The sequence below is a fragment of the Lonchura striata genome, chromosome 3 (assembly GCF_046129695.1).
Source record: "Lonchura striata isolate bLonStr1 chromosome 3, bLonStr1.mat, whole genome shotgun sequence".
NCBI classification, from domain to species: domain Eukaryota; kingdom Metazoa; phylum Chordata; class Aves; order Passeriformes; family Estrildidae; genus Lonchura; species Lonchura striata.
Genome location: NC_134605.1, coordinates 62,569,991 through 62,584,291, shown reverse-complemented (window position 1 = coordinate 62,584,291; position 14,301 = coordinate 62,569,991). Strand labels below are relative to the sequence as shown.

General features: G+C 38.2%; 1 protein-coding gene across 3 annotated transcripts in view; it reads left to right on the top strand.

Annotated features, from left to right (window-relative positions):
• The window catches only part of TPD52L1 (TPD52 like 1), a 54,911-nt gene that overhangs the window by 7,930 nt on the left and 32,680 nt on the right, over nt 1–14,301 (top strand). For all 3 annotated transcript variants that reach the window (XM_077782235.1, XM_077782236.1, XM_077782234.1), the window contains exon 2: nt 9,199–9,314. In XM_077782235.1, coding sequence (XP_077638361.1) covers nt 9,199–9,314 — 116 coding nt within the window. The remainder of the gene's footprint in view (nt 1–9,198; nt 9,315–14,301) is intronic.

Sequence of the window (14,301 nt, the reverse complement as noted above, 5' to 3'; positions counted from 1 at the left end):
ACAGGCCCAGATAGGTGGTGCTGTTCTGACTGAGAAGTGTTTTGTGTGGCCTGTGTGCAGAGAATCAGTGTTACACTAATTCCAAATTCCAGGTTTATCAGAGCAAACCACTGCAGCAAGACATCCAGTCTGAAAAGCAGTGTATCTGCAGGAGGTGGCATAGCACTCAAATGAGCTGTTTGTCAATATATTTGGAGTATTTCCTTTAAAAAATAAAAAAATAATTTCATCTTGAATAGAGGGCCTGTGCAACAGAACATGGCCATTGTGTCTATTAAAATGTGTTGTTTTCAAATAATATTCATATAAATGAGCTTTGTTTTTATTAGTTTTAAATAAATTGCATTGCAGGTAGATGCATCCAAGAGTAGGTCAAGTTTATTTAGGGAAGACTAGAGGAAGTTTCCACTGTCATACGACACAACCCTCCTTCCCCACTCCCCCCACCCTATTAGGAAGGAAAAAGTGCACTGGTACAAAGTAGCTAGTGTTAATTATGAAGGGATTAAAGAGTGAAGCAGGTGGTGCTTAAAAAATGGGGGGCTGGGAGGGAGGAGGACAGAGCACATAAGACATGTCTGCTCTGAGAAGTGTTTGATTCAGTGCTTCATTTTGGTGGCCATGAGCTTTACATAATGCAACATAAAAAATTAAGAAAAACTGTGGGGAAAGGAACTGTGTCTTTGTCCCATCTTAGGGAATTATGTCAGCTCTGGGGTCCCCACCTTAAGAAAGTCATGGAGGGCCATAGAGATAATGAGAGAGCTGGAGAACCTGTCCTAAGAAAACAGGTTGAGACAGTTAGTGTTGTTCAGCTTGGAGAAGAAAATGCTTTGAGAAGACCTTACAGCACCTTTCAATACCTGAAGGGGTCTACAAGAGAGCTGGAGGGACTTCTTTCAAGGATGTGTAGTGGCAGGACAAGGGGAAATGGCTTTAAATTGATGGAGTTGGTTTAGATTTAATACCACAAAGAAATTATTTACAGGAGGGTGGTGAGACAAAAGAACAGGTTGCCCAGAGAAATTGTGGATGCCCCATCCTTGGAGGTGCTCAAGGTCTGGTTGGATGGGGCTTTGAGCAACCTGGTCTAATGGAAGGTGTCCCTGCCCATGGCAGGGTGGTTGGAACTAGGTGATCTTTTAGGTCCCTTCCAACTCAAACTATTTATGATTTATTGTTGCTAATTTGTAATTATGCTGCCTACAAAGCTTAGTCACGGATCACGAATAATCTGTGCCAAACAGTATGCAATAAGGCAGTCCTGGCCCTTGTAAACTGTGATCTTTACTCTCTCAGTATGAGAGATTGATCACAGAGGGGAAAGATCATTTCTCCCTTTTCTCCCAGCATTCCTGAATGTGAACTTTGGTATATATAACAATATAGAGACATTTATTCTGTATTAAAACAATGGACGTAATGAATTTGAGCCTGAAGAGGATACAGAATCAATAATGTACCCAAATATAATTGCTTCCTGTGTATTTTCCCTAGTACATTTACAGGACCAAAAGTGACACATCTGTCTTACATGTTGAAATAGCTGAAAGGGGGTGTGAGAAAAGCAGACAACCTGCTGGTTGCAGCACGATTTTGCTCATTTTTAAATTACACTTTTAAAGATCTTGTTAGTTATGTGTTTTGTGATCTAAAGGACACAAAATATGACTACATGAAGAATTTATTTCGTAATTACAAAATATAATTTTATTACTTCTTGCAGTACATTGTTGGAAGTTAATTGAGGAGGCTTTTGAGTTTAATTATACTGCAGTTAGATTGCTATCTAATTATATTCTTTTGCACCTGGCTTTAGAAAAGTACAATAAACTGATTCATTCTTAGGAGAGAAAGGTTATTAAATCCTGCCATTAAGTTTCAGTGATTTTGATTCAGTGAAGCAGATGCATGATCTTAATTATACAATTGATGGGATTTGCCGTCACTTCTACCAGCTGAGGATGGGACCCCAGGTGCTTCTCTGTTCAGAGATGAGAAAAATGTACTGTCATGTATTTTTAGTATGAAAGGTGGGTTTAAGAAATGTGACTGACAACTTCCACCTCTGACTACCCTCATTTCTCTGTCATAGTTCTTATCTTCCGCTACACTGCTTTTTCTCTAGTTTGATTATACATCCATTGTTCTTTCATTTGCTTTATTTGTGTTACAGTGTCTAGAGTACCTTATTTGTAGAGAACAAGTCCCTTTTGCGATGCAGTGTTATCCACTTTCTCATTCCCTATTATTCTGTTGTGACTTCATCTTTTTCCTTCTTTTTCACTGTTCTTCCTAAAGAAAAAGAGATGACAACTCTTCCACTTGAGCCATTTTTTCTTACCATTGACTTCACAGGAAGTTGTGCAGAATGATCAATAGAAAGCACAGAATGTGGTACAGTGCTGTCATTACTTTCAGTTTGACATAATAGAAGAAACCTTCTACTGTCTAAACAATTATATTTTACAACAACTGCTTTGTTTTTCCATAGCTACAGCTTGAAAATGTTACCCTTGTCTTGTCCAGGCATTTAGGATTATTATTCTATACAAAGAGATTTTGCTATAGAGTAAAATGTGCAAGATCATCCTTGCATTCTTGGACATTTCAGATAATTATTTTGCTTGGAAGATCAGTTTCCAGGTTGAAATCTTAAGTTGAAGTAAGTGATACATATTTTTTTAACTGTTACTGTTATTCTCAGTTTTATCCATCATGTTTCCATGATTATAAAACTTCTTATCAGTGTCTATGGTTTCTTGGTGCAGTGCTCAAGGTGTTGAGTCTCTTTTCTGCCAGTTTTTTGTGTGTAGATTGTTTCTTTTCACTGGCATAGATTGACAGCTGTGTCAGTGGTTTCTGGTGGAAAAAGAAGGTAGAGATATCCTCAAAGTATTATTAATTTCTTTTTTTTTTTGTACTGAAACAGAGAAAAGAATCAGCACAGTAAAACTGGCTGTTTATCCAGGAGCTCCAAATAAGTTTTCCTTTGTTTGCAAATTTGCCAATCCATCTCATAGCTATGGATAGATTTTCTTACTGCTTGGGTTTGCAAGGGTTAAGAGATAGATGGCAAAGCTTTAACGAAGTCAGTAATAAGATGCTCTAGGATGACCAGAGACACCTACTCTGAGATTTTAGACTACATCCTAGAACTCTTGAATACCCACAAGTATTCTCTCCCTATCCTTGACACTACTGCCAGCCTAAAGCTCAGTTGAGGGAGGGAATGAAGACACTTGCCCATCCCTCTCTCTCTTCAAAGGAACATACTCAGAGCAAAAGGGAGACTGAGCCCACATGGTTGCAGAAAGTAGAACCTACATTTTTCTTTAATGCTTACATTTTCAGTCTAAATCACCTGTGCATCTTGAGTATTTGCCTCTCTTAGCCAAGGTGAATCCAGCCTCTGAGTTTGTTTTTCAATTATAACTTCAAAATCGATCTTACCTTTAGGAGAGTGGCAGGCTGTATGTAATTGTTGGGCTCAAGCCTAAGCAAGTTCAAGACAAGTTCAGAGTTGTCCACAGTTGGAGGCCGACACAGAAGGGAAAATCTTCCTTCTGTAGTTTGTTTTCTAGAAGAATTAAATGATAACATATTTTCCTATTTTGATCTTCCAGTAATAACTTTGTAGTGAAAAAAATGGTATGGAAATCCTTGCAACTTCTGATAGCTTTTTCTGATCAATTTATTTATTTAGTGCATATTTCTAGTCCCCCTTCTCCCCCCACCTTAATCTCTATATCTGGCATTAAGACTACATTATAAAGAAGATCAAAGACACTAATGCAGTGTCTGGACAGTTCCTTTGTTCTACTTACCATTTCATCCCTTTGAAGACTTAATTGCAATTTAAATTCGAGAACAAGTGTTTTCCAAGTTTAAATAAGGAACTTTAATGACATGGCAAAAGAAGCTGTAGCAAGTAATTTTGCTTACTAGAAGGGTTATGTAATTTGTTTTCTCGCTATTTGATGTGAATGCTAGATAACAAGGTAGATACGGCATTTTTAATTAGTTGGAAAACAAAAAAGCAGAGCAGTAAAAGCACTTAGATTCTTAAATGCTTTGTTAACACAAAGGATCATTTATATATTTCCTTGAATTAATGTTAGAAAATGTACACAAACAGAAATTTGATGGTTTTTACCTTAATTTTGTTGTCATTATGGTTAATTCAACAGATATCAGTACTTGTAGTGTAAGCTTTTTTCTTTTGTTGGTTTTTCTGGGGGGGGGGGTTGGGGCTGTTTTTCTTTTTTCAACAGTCAACATACAAGAAATAGTCTGATATGTACTACTCGAGAACATGGGTCTGAGATGAATACAGAGAAAATATATAAAAAGTGCTACCTAAAACATCTTTATGTAGTTAATCTTTAGATACCTGAGTAAGTAAAAAAATTCCGTCATGGATTTTATCATTGCATTATTTTGTTATTTTAAATTTTGTAGAATAGTTATAGATCTTCTAGATTTTAAGTGGTTTATTAAATTTGTCATCCCTACAATTCTACTGGCAAACATATGCACAGGTATTGATCGATGCTGAAACAGTTTCTTGCATTAAATCAGATTTAACAGCAGACTGTAGAATTAGGGTCACTAGTCTTAGCCACAACTACCATGAATTTTGGGGGGAAAATCAAAAATGCCCATTTCAACACACTGGAACTACTTGCATGGTTGTTGTATTATTTTGTCATATGAACCTTTCAGAAGAACACAATAAATGTGCTTCCCCAGCTATTCACCTCCTCCTACTTCTTTCTATATAAATCTCCTAATACAAAGGGTTTTCTGCTCATTTGTTTCAACTTGGGTCCTTCTATATGACTTGCAGCTTCTAATTACTGATAATCCCATACTTTTAATGTTTCATTCATATTTTATCTAATGATATATGTGACAGTAAGTACTTAAACTTTCTTTAAACTAGAAGCCAGTGTTTTACATTGATTCAAACCTATTATATGATTTCCCACACTTTATGTGGGCAAGGTTTTTTGCTATTTTGAAGTAACATCTGTCCTGGAAATCACTAGTTTACCAGTTTGTGGAGGATAAATATACATGAGTATATTAGTGTAATTTGCTGTAGTAACAGGAGGTTTTTTGAGACTATAGGACCTACAGTCTTGTCTCCAGCAATCCTACACCACAAGACGAGGCTGTCTGGAAGAGATAATGAGGGAGGTGGGCTGGGTCTTGCATCTGTCTCTGGTCAGAGTCTTGTGACAGCATATCCCAGAGCTAATTGTTGATTGATTAAGCTTTGGATTTAGCTTCATTGCAAATGGAGAAGTGGAGAGAAGGGGATAGGTAATGAGAACTCCTTAGCTGACCATGGAGAATGAGGGAGGGGAAGTTCAAGGAACAGGTTCTAAGACAGCTTCTGTTCCATTGATTTCTCTTGTGTGATTTTTTTTTTAATAGGGTAATAGAACTGCTGGGCAGGCAGCAACTGAAATTAAATTCAGGAGCAACAAAATTAAGTTCATCTGTATAAGACGTAGAAGAAAACAGATGTTAGTTAGTGGTAGTGTCTAGGCTCTATCCTCATGCCTTACCTGTTAGTAACCTGCTTGAATGAAACTTGGAAAACCTGTGCTTTAGATCAATATGTGGAGATCAATGCCTAAAATACTGTGCTGTTAGTAAAGGACATAAGAGATACAGAAGATCACCAATGCCACAGGTTCTTGTAAATGGCTGGTAAACTACTTGATGAGCTCCTAATTCATTCAGGGAAGCTTGTAACACCTATACTACAAGGTAAAGCAAAAGCTATTCAACCACCCAGTAACTGGGTTGCTCTTCTAAAAGGGTGCAAAGTTAATTTCCAATTCCATACCTGGATATTAGTGCAATTCGGAAATAAAAGCAGCTCTGCATCTGAACAATAAATAACAATTTAACCATAATCCCAGATATTCCAGATTTTGCCACAGTTGGAAGCAAGGCATGATCTTTAGTATTTCTGGGAGGAATGAGTAAGAGGAAAGGGAATGCAACTTGAAGGCAATTTTTTTTCCTGCTACCAATGACCTTATGTTAATCTTGAAAGCTCAGCTACTTGTACAATTCCCTTCCCAGAGTGATCAAGCCTTCATGGCTCATAATACCTATGCAACTTTAAGCAAAAATACTGTCTTTCCCCAGAGTAATTCCTGCGTGTTGTCAGGTTATGTAGCTGGGCAGGAGAGGAAAATGCCCCAGTGTTCTTCAATACTGAGAGGAGACCTCATAGCAGGCTACAACTTTCTCATGAGGGGAAGTGTAGCAGCTAGTACTGATCTCTTCTGTCATGACCAGTGGACAGGGCCTGAGGGAAGAGCCTGAAGCTGTTTCAGGGGAGGTTTAGGTTGGATATTAAGGAAAGATTTTTCACCCAGAGCGTGGTTGGACACTGAAGAAGTTTCCCGGGAAAGTGGCCACAGCTCTAAGCCTGACAAAGTTTATGAAGCGCTTGGACACTCTGAAACACATGATATGATTCTAGGGTTTAGCCTGTGCAGGGTCAGAAGCTGGGCCTGGATGATCCTTGTGGGTTTCCTCCAACTCAGAATATTCTATGATTTATGCTTCTATTCCATGCCCACCCAGGATTTTGAGACTGAATGAGATCAGAACTTGTAGGTGGGTTTATATCCCTTCAGTTGTACTGGAGGGTGCTAGGCTGCTCCATCTCCTGCATGATCAGGGAATCACAGAACTCCCTTCAGTCCGGAGACCAAAGTGTGAGAAATGGCGGTATCTAGAGAGAGAAAACAGTGACTGGAAGAAATGTTCTGCTGGCCTTGCAGTGTCACACAGTGCAGAGACACCCACAAATCTGAGCAGTAGGTACACCTGTGATCCAAAATATCCTTGAGTCCTAATTCAAGGCTCCAAAGCACTGTGTTAGGTTATCAGCACACCTGGGCTGATGAGCTCTGTAACTTCAGTGGAGAGCTAGTACAATACAAGTCTGAGCTGGTGGATCCTGACCTCTGCTGTGCTCCATTTCAAATATAATGTTCTAATTGTAACCACTCTGCTATTGTTGTTGCTAGAATCTAAGTATTCTCACGTGAGGAAGTTTCAGAACTCAGACTGGCCTAAAGAAGGCAGTGACCCACAGTATGCTGAAGAGGTGTTCAGACTAGAACTGTGGGATGACCAAAGTGAAACATTTGCAGAGCGACAATGACTGTTATGGAGGACTCTCATAGCTTGAACAAGGGAGTAGAGACTGAAGGATCAGACTAGACTTTGGAGGACTTAAACAAGAAGCAGAGGACAAAAATTGGGAGAGAAACTAGATGAGTTTGCAAAGTATCATAGAGAAGATTGACATGTATTTGTTGTTTTGGAATGTAATTTCAGACCAGGCTTGAAGTTTAAATTTGGCCATTGGGCCAAGTGTTATGTGTTATTCAGTTGTTTATGGTGATTTTGTCCATGTTGGCTTCCATATCTTACCTAACCATTCCAAAACTAATTTTGTTCCTTGAGCATGGATCTGCCTTCTTTTTGTCTTAAGGATCAGTTGCTCTGAGATCACCTCATCTCAACATCTATCCCAAAGCTTCCCTTAAGGGTTTTCAACCCTGTTGCCCCTTAGATCCTTCCCAGCATTTCCAACAGCTGCCCTGTACCACTGCTTCTCCATCCATGAAAAAATAGACTGCTTTCAAGACTGCAGACTAAGTTTAGCTTGAGTCCCATAGCAACACTATTAATCCTCAAATACCAAATAACAATTGTGTTTAGAGATGTAGGGGTGTTAATAAAGGTGATTTGGGAGTGTTCCTACTGAATAAATATGCTTTCCTTTGTCCTGATTTCAGCAATCTAGGTTTTCCTGGCAAGCTGCTTTTTGGGTAATAGCTAAGATTTCAACTATTTCTGTATGCTGTCATGTTTTAAAAAGGTTTTGTCCTAAGGGTGGTGATCTATTTCTGCATAAAGTACTAGGCAGGGGTTCAGCACCTGTGTTGCAGCTCTTTATCTTCCCACTCAGGGAAGATTGTAATTAACAAGGCTGAATTCACTCCATCATGTTCCAGAGGAGTTGATGGTATGAATTGATTCAGTTCTGTTCTGTTAAATAGAAGGAAATTCAGGTACACTGGGGTGCTCTAGGTGAAGGAAATGGCAGAAGGCTGGAGGGAATTTAGTTTTCTGCATGAAAATGTAAAGTACTCAATTTCAACATACTTGTTCCTTGTAATCTCTGTTATTTAATGCCAAAACTTAACTAGGCTGTATTTTAATCTCTGTATAATAGAGTGTACAGGCCTCTGTGGAGCTAGGAAAGAAATTGTTCTCTTGTATATTAAGCAGTATACAGGTCTCAGGAGTCAGCAGAGATGGCTTATTACCCTGCTAGAGAACCGAAATTAAGGGAAAAGTGCTCTCCCAGGTATAAGCTGGAGGAGATTTTTGTTCCACAACAGAAGAAGATCTAGAATTTAAAACGAGTTCCAAAGTAACTAGAATGTTTTCTATCATCTCATGGTTTGCATTGTTTTCTCTGCAGACCATAAAGAATGAGAGGTTCTTAGTGGCTGGAGCCCTAGCAATCTTCACTGAATGACTGGGAGATAGGAAATATTTTGTTTCATCAGTACCTATTATGCCAGGCAGGCCCTGGTCTTACAAGCATTTATGTATGCACTTATCTTGCTTATTATAGATACTGACCCTGATCTTGGGCATGCAGAAGAAGAAAGTAACAAGGTCCAGTGTATTTGTCCCACCTTCACAGGCTCAGATTGAGCAATCAAGGAGTGCTTCTCATTAACATTCAGAAAATTCAAACAACAGGTGTGGCATTTGCTTCTGCCAACTCTGTGCATCTGTAAGGTTTCAAGTTGCCACAATCAGAGGTACTTTTAGAGAAAACTTGGCTCTGTAATATACTTCCTTTTTTATTCAGTTACTATTGCTACTCTTCTCATCAGTGGTCCACATTAGGCAGCTTTCTTATTTTGAAGAAAAAGCTTTCTTTTTTTTCTTCTGTATTGGTAGAAGCACGAAAATGTCTTATCAGGGATTAGTAGGGTCCAAGGTGAAAGGATAATTTTTCTTTGTGTTTTTTTTTTTTTTCCTAATGGGAAATACTATATCATTCTTAGATTTTATGGGAGGTCAGTACAATAATTGAAATAATTAATAATGGTTGTCTTGAACTTTTAACTTTTTAAGGCCTGTTAGAAACTCAGTCGTTCCATGAAGCAGATGAAGATGTGGTCACTGATGTTGATTTCACCAATATGATTTCTGAAGAAGAAAAAGAAGAGTTAAAGGTTGAGCTAGCCAAGGTAATGAATTTGAATTTCTGTGAGTATTACTTTTTCTACTTCTTTAAACTGGAAGCTGTTAATTTTAGGATGAAGTATACATCATAAAGTCATACCTTTCCTTTTTGGTAAAATTATTCTAGGCAACAATAATGTAGGGTAATTTTCTTATATACCTATTTTTTGAAGGTTAAATATCTTCTGCTTGATGATTGTACTGCGAAAGTCTGATGCACGTTCCCATCTTAGTCAAGACGTGTCTGTATTTATAAATGTTCCTTGAAAAAGAATGAAAGGTGTTCTCATTAGACCTGTGGTATTGTTGTTACAGTGCTTGTGCCACCTGATAGAAAAATTTCTTTTTGTGGTGCTCAGAGGAAAAGGTAATGATGATGGTTGTAGAAGACGCTGATGATAACAAGCACAGTAATTTTGTCACATTTTTGTTTCTTTTGGCACTGATGTGTTTTGAGAAGGTAGTATCTTTTCTCAGGAGTCTGGAACTCAGGACATTGTGAAGAGGCTTAAAAATAATAAGGAGATGGGAGGAAAAAGATGTGAACTACATGATCTCTTTATTACAAAGATTAAAGAGATTGTCTATATTTCATCTACCATGGAAGGATGGATTCAGTTTTAATTATTGCTGCTGAATACTGCAGGAAAGTGAAATTCCAGAATGAAAAAAGGAGAACAGGAAAAACTGTGGGTTTATTTTTTTGAAATATGAGTCAAATAACAGAAATCACAGCCATATGAGTGTGAGGAGTTGGTTTTGCCTTAATTGGAATACTTAAATTGATATTAAGTTGTAGTACTTAAAGTACTTACAAAGTACTCTAAGAAGTAGCATCTGTAATGACTTTCAAGTAATTTACCTGCAGTGCTGATTTGGGATTTTCAAGTGAAACAGAAGACTGGTTTTTCACTTCAATATTTTATCAATCTTTGTGTTTCTGAATTACTAGTTAACTTTTACCTCTTTGCTGATCCTGTCACATCTGTAAATTATCAGAAGGAAGCTGAAAGTTTACATGTTCAGTTTATCAAATTAGTTAGGAGTTGGCATATTCATTGCTGGCTTTTTATGAGGACCAGAAACAGTGCACACACACTGAAACACAGTAAGTTCCCCCTGAACATCAGGAAGCATGTTTTTAATGTGTATATGATTAAGCAATGTACCCCAAGACATTCTGGAGTCTCCATCCTTGAAGATATTTAAAAGCTGTCTGGATGGAGTCCTGGGAAACATGCTCTAGGTAGGGCTTGAACCAGATGTCCTACAGTGGTCCCTCCAGCCTCAGCTGTTCTGTGATTCTCTTCTCTGGTGAAGGGGACTTAACAGGTAGGTAGAAGCAAGAAAGAAAAAAAGGCCAGAACTTCCTGGAATCATCTGAGAATTATATGCTTCTCTTAACAGAATTAATCTCAAATGTTTCTGGGTGACCCTTCTGCTTATTGATTGCCATAGGAGAGAGAATTCTCATTAGCTCATTCTGGAAATGCTTTAATTCCTGTACTAACATGAAAGTGAGAGATTGCCTGTCAAATATTATGATCTTGACTGACCTAGGAATTATTTTCCAAATTCCTCAGAGCAGTTTACTGGCATACAGCTGATGCTTAAAAGCAAAATAAAAATGATAATTATGCTAAGAAAGGTTTGGAAAACTTGAATGTAGAGTGAACAAAGTCTGAACAAGTCTAAAGATAAATGAGGCTTATGACTCTTATAAAAGACTGCAAAAAATGTGTGACATTGCCTCCTTTAGAAAGTAAAATTTGCTAGTGTGGGAATTGGGTAGTGTTTCCTTTTGAAAATCTGTTAATTTTGCTTACAAGCCCTTTCTTCTCCACCAATGATAGTTTTGTTTTATTTCATGTCCTTATGTGCTAAGTAATACCTGTTTGAGCCTGTAGGAACAAGAATCTTTCTTACTGTTCTGATGGGTAAAAATCATCTTTAATCCTTCTATCAATAGTTGATAAAATGGAGATCTGTTTTTGAGCACCTATTGTGCATTTATTTAAGCAGAAAATATGTGTTTTATCTCTGTGTTGTGTATCTAATATATATATTCTTTGTTTTATTCCTCCTTTTCACTCTGACAATAGGAGAGGAACAAGCACTACTGGATTTCTGGCAGGATTTTTTTGTATCCTCTATTCCTATTCTCCTGTTAATAATCTCTTTTTACTGGAAGCTTCTCAGAACATGGACTTGCTCTGTTCTTGTATTTGTAGCCTAGCTAACACAGCAGGTCTCTGACTCTAATCAAGCCTTAGGATTTCTACAGTGCAGCTAAAATGAGTAACTCTTACAGAAACTTCTAACAGTCATTTGAATTTCCAGAGGTCAGTCTGACTTTTCAGAATAAGAGCAGAAAATTGTAGCACAAAAGCTGTGCATAAGGCCAGAAGATAGTTAGCAGAACAGATTCCCCCTGCCCCCCCTCACTGTCAGGAGCATTGTACAATGACTCTTGAGTCATGCTGGGGGCTGAGATTTTGATCTACCTTGCTCACTGCTGTCAGTTGTCCTTGCATTACACTCATCAAAGTAGTCATTTACTCTTTGGTGTCTTCCCCTCCCACACCTTCCCAGAAGGAGCTATCCGGTTTGATCTAGCTGATGCACAGCATCAGCAGTGTGCGCTACTGTATGTTTGTTCCCACTTTGAGGAAAGATTATAATAATACCTTTTTCTGCAAACTTACAGGAGAAGGGAACTTTGCCTTTGTATGATGTGCTTATATTTTTCTGACTCTGTTGCACTTTGAAAGAAAGGACACATGAGAACTAGAAGCTTGTATTTCTGTTGACTGAAGCCTTAGTTTTATGATGGAGTTATAACTATTTACAAAAGTGGACTTAAAAAATTCCTAAACAAGTGATGCCTGACTTCCATGAGAGTTAGGTATGTTACATGCTTAAATGCTTTTCAAGATCCTACTGTAAGTCCCTAATCCTTTCTACCTACTTCAGAGTTGTCACTGATGCTTGAGCACTTGAGGGCGGCTTTGTATCTGTCATTATTTCAAAATGATGGAAGTTGAGGAGGATTTTGTCAATTCAAAACTGATTGCTGTGTTATAAATAATAAATTACTTTTCTTTAATCAAAAATTTTGCTCATACTTCTGCCATTGAGCACATGGCTAATGCTTGCTTAGGTTATTACAGCTTTAAGATGTCTATTCAATGGAACAGATGGAAAGTAATTTTAATAGGAGACCTGAAATGTTTATGCATCCAAGTACCTGATGATCAATCTAGTGCTGGCCCATAAGTGTCCTGGCATCTGTTTAAGTAACGTTCTTTAGCAGTGTTGCAGAGGTAGTTGAGCACTAAGGGGTTTGCTTTTGGTGAGAAACAACCAAAACTCTGAACTGCTGCCTGAGGAATGCTGACATTTGTGCTTTCTTTCTATAAGCATGTAACCAGTTACCTTCTCAGAAGAGAGCCTCTTGACACCTGCCTCTTGACAGTATTCCATTTGCAGGTTAGGAATATAATGGAGCGTAAGGGACATGGGGAGGAACAAAGCAATTTGGATTGCCATGTATCTTACAGCAGTACTTGTGAGGTGTTGGCATCACAGGCATTGGTGAATACTAGTATCTGCTTCACGCAGGTCATGATTTTACTTTGTGTTCATAGTATGGCTGCTTAATTCCTGAGCTGCTTGTATATTGAAATAGCAGATAATGACAAAATAAACTGATAACTGGGGGATTCAAGGATGAGACTTTTCCAAGAACAGTGAGTTTTCAGCCAGTTTTACAGTGAGACAGAATGCATGAATGTGTAAGATAAAATAAAGCTGGTGCAGATATCCTAAATATAGCTTTGGAGGTCAATTCTGCTTCAGCTGGTGCTTGCATCATTCCCTGCAGCCAGTGTTGTGGAGTTAAATCAGAGGGAGACTGTGGTTCCAGGGAACTTAGCATATGGTAATCAGATAAGTTGCCATATGTTACCTTACTAACATATGGAGGAAGGAACACAGTCGGTAGGGGAATTTCTAAACCTGAAGTGAAAGGCAGCTGCTCTGGTGTCACTTCCCTTGTTAGCTTCAGTATCTCACAGCAGTGTGCTGCTTGTATAGATTGGCTTGGGAGGCTTCCAGGTGAAGAATGCAAACCTCTGCTCACTTGCAGGAGTGATGCTCAAGGAGAAGGATTCTGAGCCAGTGGCAGGACCATTCTGGACTCCCTCTTCTTACAGTCCTATCTTCTGTTTCTTGCCTTGATAAAACACTGGCTTTGATTAAATGTTTCAAAAAAAAATGTCTACTGCAGGGAGAATTATATTCCTCTGTTTGGGCTGGATGGTATCCTTACAGCTTGAAATTGCAGAGTTTGGTTAAATACTAGGATCTCTGGAAAGACTAATCTGCTCTGTCTTCTGAGTGCTTTTATGATTTAGGTACTGATCGCTCATGATAATAGTTCAACTATAAATTTTTATGCTGCAATTTTGAAATATGTATGGCCTAAAATACATAAATAAAACTCATAAGACAAAGATATAACACTTGATGGTACTCTCAAGTTACATATTATCATGCAACTTTTTCTATTTTTTTTACTTGCTCCTAAGAGTTTGCATATGTTTTTTTCAAGACCAGAAGGCTAAAAACTTGCAAGTATGAAGTTAAAAGCCTGTGCACTCAAAGAAAGATATTTGCTTGAATTTTCCAGTCTTCTCTTGTCCTGTCCATTCCCATTTTACTAGTGAATGAAAAGCTGGTATTTGAGACTCCTAATGCCCTAAGGCAGATTTGGATGAACTCACTTCCTTACTGGATAATTCTCTGTCTTATCAGATGCATGTGTGTGATGGTGAGCATAGATGACACAGAGGCATTAATTTAGCATAGTGTCAGCTCTGTTCTGGGCATGACTTTGTGACCTCCAGAAGCACTTGACTCAGTCTCTCTAGGTACCTGCGAAAAGCACAAGTTTGTGAGATTCATTTAGCCTCTTAACGCTGTATGTGTGTA